Source organism: Hyperoodon ampullatus (assembly GCF_949752795.1).
Source record: "Hyperoodon ampullatus genome assembly, chromosome: 7".
NCBI classification, from domain to species: Eukaryota; Metazoa; Chordata; class Mammalia; order Artiodactyla; family Ziphiidae; genus Hyperoodon; species Hyperoodon ampullatus.
This window is the reverse complement of record NC_136920.1, coordinates 14,697,666-14,708,025: the sequence shown is the minus strand read 5'-3', so window position 1 is coordinate 14,708,025 and position 10,360 is coordinate 14,697,666. Positions and strand designations below refer to the sequence as shown.

General features: G+C 56.2%; 1 protein-coding gene across 1 annotated transcript; it reads right to left on the bottom strand.

The window, feature by feature from the left end:
- Nucleotides 1-8,866: 8,866 nt before the first annotated feature.
- On the bottom strand, nt 8,867-10,026 carry YPEL4 (yippee like 4; the record flags this gene model as incomplete). The annotated part of the gene is made up of 4 exons (XM_079708226.1): nt 8,867-8,956; nt 9,187-9,295; nt 9,656-9,699; nt 9,886-10,026. 4 exons carry the CDS (start codon nt 10,024-10,026, stop codon nt 8,867-8,869), a joined length of 384 nt encoding a protein of 127 aa, XP_079564352.1.
- Between the last annotated feature and the right edge of the window lie 334 nt (nt 10,027-10,360).

The window sequence follows — 10,360 nt, the reverse complement described above, 5'->3', positions numbered from 1 at the left end:
TCCAGGCAGCTCTGTGTCTTCCCCTTACCCACAGCACATTACCCAGGCAGACGCCCTCCACAAGTGGGGACTGGACAAGGATCTGTACAAGCTCAGGCAGGTGCTACAGTCCCTTTTACCAGCTCCTGGGGCTGTTCTGTCTGCTGGATTAGGGACCTGTACGCACCAAGCCTGTAGCTACCAGAATCCTGGATACCCTGCACCCCTCCTCCTACAGAAGCCCCAGCTGCTTGCTAATTCTGCTTCCTGCTTTTAACCCAAGGATAAACCCAGGCTCACTCTTCTGTCTCTCGGCTGGCTTTCTCTCCTCATGGTGGGGAATGCCACAATGGGGTCTCTTAAGCACATTGATTTAGGAAACAGGCTCTGAGCTACATACGTTCTTACAACCCAGGAGCTCTGGGTATTCATGTGCTGGTTGGACAGCCTGTCTGCCTCTCCCATGGAGCTGGCTATCCCTTGGTATCAGCCATATTGGCTGATTTCAACCCCAGTTCACTTTTGGCCTGGGCCAGAGAAGTGCATTTAGTGAATTAACTTAATGGTGTATGTGTGGTGGTCGTATAAGAGCTCCAAAGAGATGCACTAAGTTTATTGTGCTAAATTGCTATGTGCCCTTGGGCAAGCGACACCCCCCACCCTAACTCCTGTCAATATCTTGGCTTCTATCTTTGAAAAAACAAGAAGGTTGGGCAAACTTGCAAATCCTGCTAGCCTTAATCTTCCGTGGGAGTGTGTATCTCAGCTCCTGCAAAGCAGATCGACAGTCATAAGAAAAGGAAGGGTTCCTGACAAAGGTGACAGAGATTCGAACCTCATTTCCTAGGCGTTGTTGCCCTTGGTGATTTGCAATTTGCATCTGGGGGACTTTGCACCTGAAGACAAAGGATTTTTTTTCTTTTTTTAAGAAGATGTTGGGGGTAGGAGTTTATTAATTAATTATATTTTTTAAAATTAATTAATTTATTTATTTTTGCTGTGTTGGGTCTTCGTTTCTGTGCGAGGGCTTTCTCTAGTTGCGGCGAGCAGGGGCCACTCTTCATCGCGGTGCGCGGGCCTTTCACTATCGCGGCCTCTCTTGCGGAGCACAGGCTCCAGACGCGCAGGCTCAGTAGTTGTGGCTCACGGGCCTAGTTGCTCCGCGGCATGTGGGATCCTCCCAGACCGGGGCTCGAACCCGTGTCCCCTGCATTAGCAGGCAGATTCTCAACTACTGCGTCACCAGGGAAGCCCCAGGATTTATTTATTTATTTATTTTTTCCCCAGCAAGATTCCTAGGATGTTGTTCTCCAGCGGGACCACTGGGATTCTGGGCCTGCACTGTCCAGTATGGTGGCCACTGGCTACGTGTGGCTATTTAAAAGTGATTAAAATTAAATAAAATTAGCAAGCCATTTCCTCAGTCATAGTAGCCACATTTCAAATGCTCAGTAGCCACATGTGGCTAGTGGCTACCATACTGGATGATGCAGTACAGAGCATTTCCATCTTCACACAGAAACTTCTACAGGAAGTTCTGGATCAAACTTTTGTAAATCAGGAAACTGAGGCCCAGAGAGGAGATATGACCTGGCGAAGCATGTTATGGCAGATCTGGGCCTAGAACAGAGGTACCCCATTCCCAGGCCTGATTCATTGCCCTACCCCCTGCCGCCTCCTTCCTCTATGCCCCTCTGGGCTCCCAGCTCAGAGCCCCTAGTGGGTCCAGCACAGGGCCAGGCGGCTGCGTTGGTTGGTCCCAGGGGATGTTTGTGACTGAGCAGAGCTCCAGATGCTGCGCATTCCTGGTAGGGTCAGACCTGCCCTGCGGCAGTCAGGGAATTAGCCTCTCAGAAGAGCCTCAGATATTCTTTCCGGAGCTGCCCTCTTCCTGCCCGGCCCAGGGGGCTGGTTGGTTTGGGAGCGCTCTCGGATCGCCTTGGGTGAAGCTGAAAGGCTGCGTGGATTCCCTGTTGGAGAGGTACTTCTGCTCAAGGAGGGTTGGGAGACAGGCAGGAAACTGCACCTCTTGCATCTTCTAAGGTCTCCAGGTCCAGCACGAGGGGCATCTGGGAACAGGGTTTCTGCCAGTCCACCCTTGGGGCCGCATTTGGCGGGAACCGGATCTGCCCTCACCTGCAGCCCTGTGGCGGGTGTGATGTTAAGGGCAGGGAGACCGGCGTCCGGGGGTGGAGGTACGGGGGGCTGAGAGGCCAGGGGAGGGGGCGCCCGGGAGCGCCCTGACCTCGCCGGCTGCTGGGAGGCGGAGGGGATGGGGGTTGGGGGAGAAGAGGGGAGCCTGGCAGCCAATGAGAGGGAGGATCTCGTTTCAAAAGGGTTAACCCACAGCCAATGGGAGCCTGGGGGAGCGGATCCTGCTCACTCCATTCAAGAATCCCAAGTATTCAAGATGGACGGCAGGGAGTGTGGAAGGAGAAAGGGGGCGAGGGGGGAAGAGCGAGATCGGCAGAGGCCAGGGCGCGGCGGCCGCTTGGTGCCCGGACCTACCTTGGTCCCGGCCGGCGGCCGGACGGGCGGCCGCCGGGGATCCGAGCCCGGCCCGGGAGAGGAGCCGGCGGGGCGCGAGAGGGCGTGAGAGAGGGGGTGCGAGGCCAGGGAGGGAAGCCAAGAGGGAGGGAAGGGCAGAGAAAGAGCCCGGGAAGAAGGAGGTGGCAGGCAGAGGAACGTAAGGAAGCGCACTGTGTAGGTATCTGAGCGCCCTGAGGGGTAACGCCACCGATTTTCGGTTTTCTTCTCTCGGTGAGGGGAGGGGGCTGGTCTGGGCTCTTCCCCTCGTCTTCCTTCCCCCTCTTCGTCCTCCTCCCCTCGTGGGCATCTCTTCCATTTGTTCCTTTCGCAGCGCTCGTAACTGGCGAGCAGCAGGCACGTCGTGCTGGGGCGGCTTCGCGGTCCTTTTCCCGCGGGGCGGTGGTGCGCAGGGGAGGGCGGCTGCTGCCGGGCTGAGGCCGGGCCGTCTGGGGCCGGGCGTGCCGGGGACTTGGCGGGTGTGTGCAGAGGGAAGCGCCGTGGCCGAAGGGCTGCAGGCGGGCGGGGAGTTGTGCATCTTGAGAAGTTGTGGATGAGCCAAGGGGCTGTGTGTGCGTGTGAGGCCCGTTCTTGGGCTGAGAGTTGTGGGGTTTTGAGGGGTGTGTTCCGTGGAGCAGCCGTGGCTTCACACTCCGGGGCTTGCTGTTTGGGTAAGTGTGTAGTGAGGGCTGAGTTGTGCAGCGAGTGTGGCTGGGAGTTTGTGTGTGCGCGCGTGTGTGGTCCAGCCTCTAGGTGTGTGTGTGTGTCCTGGGGGAGGGGGGGGCACCGTTGGGCGTTGAGGGCGAGTGCACCCCCCTCCCCCCCCCTCCCCGTGCCCCTTTCAGCCCATTCACGGAACGGGGCTTTCAGGACCCTCCCGGGCCCCTCCCCCTCCAGTCGCCATGGCTGCGGGGAGGGGGGAGGAGGAGACAGTCGGGGCCAGCCCCTGCCCCTGGCGCTCCAGCTAACCCTCCACCTGCCCTTTCTCTCCCTTCCGCAGGCTGGGCCCCATCCCCCGCTGCTCCGGGGAGCAGGGCCCGGAAGATGGTGGCCAATGAGGAGGGGGAGTGGAGAGAACTTGAGCCGGGGCCTCCCCTCCCCCATTTCCTCCTCGGTCTCCACACCCGCCTCTGGAAGGAGCTGGGGGATGGCTCCTGGGCCCACGCTGGGGGACGGGCCCTGCTGGCTGCTGAATCGCAGGGCCCGCTCTGCAGTGAGTTGGGTGTGAGAGCCGAAGGGACCTTGGTCCCAGCCCCGTCTCCCTTCTCGCCCCCGGGAGAGATCTGGGAACTCCTTGGTGAGGAATCTTCCCCTCACCTCCAGGAACTTGCTGGGCAGTCCTGCCTTTGCCCCTCTGCCCCCTGTTGGCATGATCCAGTTCCCTGCTGGGACTGCTTTGCTCAACCCAAGAGCAGAGGCCTGGCGACTGGCCCTAGTGGGGCCTGGGTCCCCGTCCGTTAGAACGTTTTGCAGATTACAGGAACAAACTCTGCCTAGGAAGGCGGGAGAGAGGCTCTCCTGCTTCCTGAGGGGGTGGGAGGGGGCCGGAGGGGAAGCCCAGAGGAAGAGCTCCCAACTGGGGAGTCTGTCCGCCATTCCTCCGGCCGGCTGTGGAAGGTGGAGGTTATCTCCTGGAGGCCTTCGCTGATCGGTGCACCGGGGAGTTACCCCCACGGCCCCTGACCCTCTGGGCTGCACACAGTTCACCAGGTCAGAACTGGAGCTGAGCTTCCGGGGCCACAGCTCTAGCCAGGAATGTGCCACCCTAGAGCTCTGCCTGGCTCTGAACCTTTGGCTGGTGTCAGGATTGTTTATCCAGGGTTTAAGCCCGTTAGACCAGGCAGGATGGGGAAGTTCTGGGTGAGCTGAAAGCTCCCTAACTGGAGTCCCTGGATAAACAAGAAACAACTCGGATTCTGATCCCACTGCCAATGAAAGAAAGCCTATCTCTAATGGTGAGGGAATCAACCACACCGTTTCGTTTAATGCTGAACCCACAAAGTGGATCTAATGACCTCCAAGAGGAGATGCAGAGGCGGGGCTTTACCCACAGCTTCTACCTCCAGAAGCACCTCCCCTCCTGTGCAGCCTGGGGACCCTGTGCCTTTTCTCCACCATCCCTCTGGTCCTGAAGGTTCATCTGAGGCTGTCCCCTTAAGGCCTAGAACTTCCCTTTATCTAAACTAAAAAGGAGAGCGAGCTTTGGCCTAGGGAGGAAGAGAGGGTTCTCTGGTCCTGGTCAGCCAGCTCCTCTCTGGAGGGAAGCTGCCGGAGATACAAATCCAGATGAACACAGCTTCATGTCACCTCCAAATCTGGGGAGGGTTCTACTGCTCATTACCTGTGAAGATTGAGTGCCAAGCTGCCTCCTTGGACCCCGTTCCCCCAGCCCCAAAACCTCAGGGGAAAGGTGGTCTCGATGCTAGGAAGGGTGTGAGGAAGAAGGCCAGAGGAGGAGTGGAGGGAAAATAGAGGATCTACGCTGAGAACGGAAGAGAAGGAGGAAAGCTGTACTGAAGATGAGAAGGGCAGAGAGGGAGGCCAAGAGAGCTGAGTGGCCCGGGGACTGGGGAAGGGGCGAGGAGGCAGGGCCGGCATGCCTCTGCTGCGGGCCGGAGCTCTTTTCACATTGTGCTACTGTCTGCGCCTATCACTAGCAGTGCAATGTTAAAAGGGCATTGGCCGCGTAGTGCTACCCAGCGCCAGCTGTGCCTCCTCAGCGTGGAGACTTCCTCACCGAGAATCCTCTCTGTGAGTCGTCCTACGAATAGCTCACATGTATGGAAGCGCTTCCACGTGCAGTCCACGTGCTAGACACTAAATACATTATGGTGGACCTCTAATGACTTTGGCAAGTCGCACCCCCATTTTACAGATGAAAAAACTGAGAGTCGGAAAGGTTTAAGCAGAGCTGCCAAAGTTTTACAGCTCTTAAATTGCAGAGCCTAGATCTAATCTTGTCCTAAGTGTGACAGCTCACCAGTCTCTTTGGAGAGGGTTGAGTAGATTCTCAACTGACAGATTGCCGGAGCTGAGGGGTAGAGGGTTTTGATGCCACCTGCTGGTTGTATGAGTGTATCTTCCAAAGGTTCAAGCCTTTAAAGATACAAGTAGTGGCTTGTTGGCTTAGAAGGAGTTCCCAGACTCAGTTTGGGATTGGAGGGTGGGTGGATAAGATTGGGAGAATCACTGTTAGGACCAGAACAGACCTCCATGAGAAAAAGGGGATGCCCAGGAAAGGAAAAAGGGCTAACCTGAAAGGACTGCTCCCTGGGGACAGGAACTCGTGTGCCCCTGGCATTCCACACCTGCAGCTCCTTCCCTGGCTCTTGGGCAGAAAAAGGCGACCTCATCTCCACCTGCAGTTCCCAGCATGACCCTTCTTAGTCACAGGGTATTTGACAGTGGTGCTTCTCCAGGGCACAACTGTCTGGGCATCCAAGATTCGGACAGCACTGCCCATGGCCTGATCTTGAAGATTAAATAGGATCCCTTGAACCCAACTCGTAGAATGATTCTTCCGGGAAAGACTACAAAGAACTTGAGGGCAATGACTGCCAGTTACTTCCCTGTTTCCCACAGTGTCTAGTTGGCTTAATAAGTAAATTGAGAGAGAGGCAGATTTGGGGAGCTTTAAGAAGGCGGCTAGTTTGTGTCTGATAGTCAAAGTCAGAGATTTTCCAGGACAAGCCTTCCTGAACTTCGGTGCAGGAAGTGGGACTGAGATGGACAGGGTTTCTGGGTCGCTTGCTGGAACCTGAGAGAAGGCTTTAGGCATCACCAGGCATGTGGGAAGTGAATGACGGGACAGACCCCCATCAGGCTTCACAGATGGGGTGCTGGACATCATTCCTTCACGGCTTGATTTGCCTTCTTCTAGCACCTGTGTCTTCCAGGTCTCTTCCTCCCTTCTGCCCAGACAGCCCTCCATCCTGACGTTGACAGCAGTATTTGAGACGGTACAGTTAGCTTCATGTTCCTTTTTTTTCATTCTTAACATTTCTATTTGAGCCTCTTCTCTGGGCACAAAACAGCCATTTGGTGATGGGCCTCCACATATTAAGAAACAAGAAAATTTCAGTGTTTCCTCATTGCCCTTGAGATGAAATTCCTAAGTGTATTATGGCCTCTGCCTATCTCTCCTCTACTATCTCATCTCACCCACTTGCATCTGTGCTCCAGCTTTGGAAACTTTTATTTCATCTAAACTTGAGCCACTTAACACACAGTTCTCTCGGCCAGAAATATCCCCCTCCCCCCCAATCTTCCTCTCTGCCCACGTAACTTCTTTTTTTTTTTACTATAAATTTATTTATTTATTTTTGGCTGCGTTGGGTCTTCCTGCCTGCGCACAGGCTGTCTCTAGTCGCGGCGAGCAGGGACTACTCTTCGCTGCGGTGCGCGGGCTTCTCTTGTGGAGCATGGGCTCTAGGTGCACGGGCTTCAGTGGTTGTGGCACACGGGCTCAGTAGTTGTGGCGCACGGGCTTAGTTGCTCCGTGGCATGTGGGATCTTCCTGCACCAGGGCTTGAACCCGTGTCTGCTTGCATTGGCAGGCGGATTCTTAACCACTGCGCCACCAGGGAAGCCCTGCCCACCCATCTTCTCATCCTTCAAGTGCCATCATAGTCATCACTTCTGCAAAGCCTTCCTTGACTCCTTAAGTCTAGGCTAAGCCTCTCCTACAAGCTTCCGAGCTTACTCCCCCATCCCTGCTCAGAGCCCTTGTCACCTGCTGGAATTGCCTGGTTCTTGTTTGTCCTCGCGCTAGACCGAAAGCTCCATGAAGTCAGGCCGTGGCTGCCTTGTTCTCCACTGCATCCCCAGTGCTGAACAAGGCCTGGCAAGTAAGAGGTGCTCTTACAAATAGTTGCAGTATCAATAAATGAATCTGTAAATAACAAGCTAGCTTACAAAAACAATGATTTTCATGATGCGTCCAATCCTCCCTGCAGATGACGGTGACCTCACAAAAATAAGGTTTCACATCACTGCCAAAAACTGCACTTGCGTCACACGGTTGCATTGATGCTGCAGTTTTGAGCTATTTTGTTCCACTTTGTATCAGCTGCCAAGGCAGCACCTTGGCTGATCGATTTTCCTTTTAGCTTTAAGTGTGGCCATGAGCTGACCAAAATATTCCAGAACCAGGCTGAAAGGCAATGGGACCCAAGAAAACCCTTGTCCTGGAATAAACCTCTTCCAGGTGCCCAAACCAGGCAAAAGCAGATTCAATGTCAAGGGCTCCAAAAGACAGGAGCTGTTTTGGATGCTCCAGCTGGAATACCACTCACAAAAGCCATCTCTTAATAAGCAAAACTTCACCTGAATCTCCATCCCCTGGTATCTTGCCATTGACGAAGCAACTGCTGCCCCCTAGTGGTGTGAAGGGACAGGCGTGGGATGGGGGTGTATGTGACCGGTATGGTACTTGCATGAGGAAGAAAAGTCAGAGGACCGAATGCCTCACAGTTGCTTTCCCCTTTTTATTAAAAATAGACCCAAACACTTTATGTATCATACAAAAGTTTCGTTCGCTGGTGGCAGCCACGAGGAAGCCTGGCCCCGTAGCACTGATTTCCCGCCTTCCCCCCAAGGGCCTGGGTGCCAGGGAGCAGTGGCTGGGCCTCGGAGAACGCCCACAAAGCCTGCTTGCTCTGGAATCTGCCAGCTGGGGGTGAGGCTGTTCCAGGGCAACTCTCCCTACCCCACGCAAGGGTCAGATACTTGAAAGTGCCTCTTCAGTGCCAAGATAAACAAGTGGAGTGAAATGGAAACCCCTGTGATTCTTTTATTATTACCCAGGGCCTGGGATTTGGGATTTCCACCCCCAACGAATCCTTGCTTCTACAAACGGGGGTGGGAAACTTCACCCTTAGAGACTCTGGTATCTCCCGGTGTCTGAGGCCAAAATTTCACTCCACCTCGAGCCTTTTCCCACCTGCTATTCTGTGGCCTAGGATCTACCAGTCCCATGACTCAAAGTTGCTTCTCTGTTCATTCACAGAGGTGGAGCAAACACCGATTCTTCCCGTGGTCCTCTCTGCCTGAGTCTACGCACCGCCATCCCCTCAATGTTCAGGACCTTGGGGCTAGAAGGCCCCACAGCCAGCCCTTTCCCCCAGTCTGTCTCCCTGGCTGCTGCCCACTCCTGAGCCTTCAACACCCCTGGGGTACCCCAGAGCCCCGTGCCAAAGGGGCCTGGGAGTGATGAGGTGGAGGCAGGGGAGGGGTTGGCGGGAGCCGGGTTTCCCCCAGGGGTGGGGCAGTACTCATGCTGGTATGGACGCTTGGCAGGGCCAGGGGACAGGGGTGGGGAGAGTGGGGCATGCGGAGGAAGGGCACAGCCTGCCGGAGCCCCTCAGTCCCAGCCGTTGTCCTTCACCATGTGTGACATTTCAATGATGTACTTCCCTTCCTTGTACTTCTGGCTTGTCTCAAAAGCTTGTTCCTGATGGAGGGGACGCCGTGAACGCAGGACAGAGCAGTTCCCTCCCAGGCATTCCTGCTGCCACCTGTGTTACCCCTGACCCCAACCCCGCTACCCTCCACCCAGTCCAACCCACTACTAGCTCCCTCTCCCCTCTGGATCATGCAAACACCTAACGTGGGCACTGGGGCTTGGAGGGCCATGGAGACCCCCCTTCAGAGGATGGCCCTCTCCCTCCCCCCGGTACTTACATATTTCCAGCCGAGGGTGGTTTTGCAGCTCTCACAGAAGATATCAGCTACCGAGTGGAGCCCCGTGAGAAGGAGGCGCTGCTCAGCTGGCCCGCAGCCCACGTTGACCCTGTCTCAGGAAACAGGAAGGACCCAGGACCCGGTGGGGTCGCTCTGTCAGTCTAGACCCCGAACAGCCCAAAGGACCTTCCATCTGGAGAGAGCTTAACCCTCCAAATGGAAGCCCCTGCCTTCAGCAATCCACCCTTTTCTGGCTAGTGCCTAGGCCTTTTCCTTCCGGTGCTGGGATTGCAGAGCTGCCCAGAATCCCCCCGCAGAAGAACTGTAGACCGAGTTCCTGAACCGCTTCGCAAAAGGAGAGGCAAAGGCAGCAGGTGCAAAGCCACCTTCAGATGGCTCACCCTGTTTCTCCCAGAGGAAAATTATTCACAACACAAGCACACATGCACAAGGAGAGAGGTAGACTCACACGGAGTTAAACAGGTAGGCTCGGCCATGGCTCCCTTGGAAGGACTGTGGAGACATAGGACAGACAGACAGTGACTACTGGGTAGCCCTTGACCCCAGGGTTACCCTTGCACTGAGTCCCCCCGGGACGCGGAGGAGGGAGGCTGGGCTTCGTTGCCTCACCCCTAGGTGATGTTTGGGCTACCTTGCGGGCAGAGCGGAGGGGAGTGGCAGGCCCCCCACTTGGCGTACCTTGGAAATGAGCTCATCGTGTTTGGCCAGGTGTGCACGGCAGTGGACGCAGCTGTAGGTGCGGTGGCAGCGGGGCAGGTAGCTGCGGAAAGTCTTGGTGGGGAGGCAGGCAGGGGCCGGGCCAGGGTCGCAGCTGGGCATGACGGGCTGGAGGACGATGCCCTGGCGGGCAGGAGGGGCTGGTGCCGTGCAGCTCCCACACAGACGGTCGCAGGTGAAGCAGCGGAGCAGGTTGGCTAGAGCCGTGTTTCAGGGCAGGAGAGATGTGGGGGGGCTGCCCGGCCAGGCCCCCCCCAGACGTGAACCAGATAGAAATGGAAGTCACCTGGGAAGAGGGGAAGGTGCATCAGGAGAGCCGAGACCGCGTGAGGAGCCCCTCCTGCGGGGATGGAGAAGATGGGGCTCTGCTCACCTCCACCCCTACTTCCCCCCGCATCACCAGCAACCCTCCTCAGCGTCCAGTCGCACTGTGTCT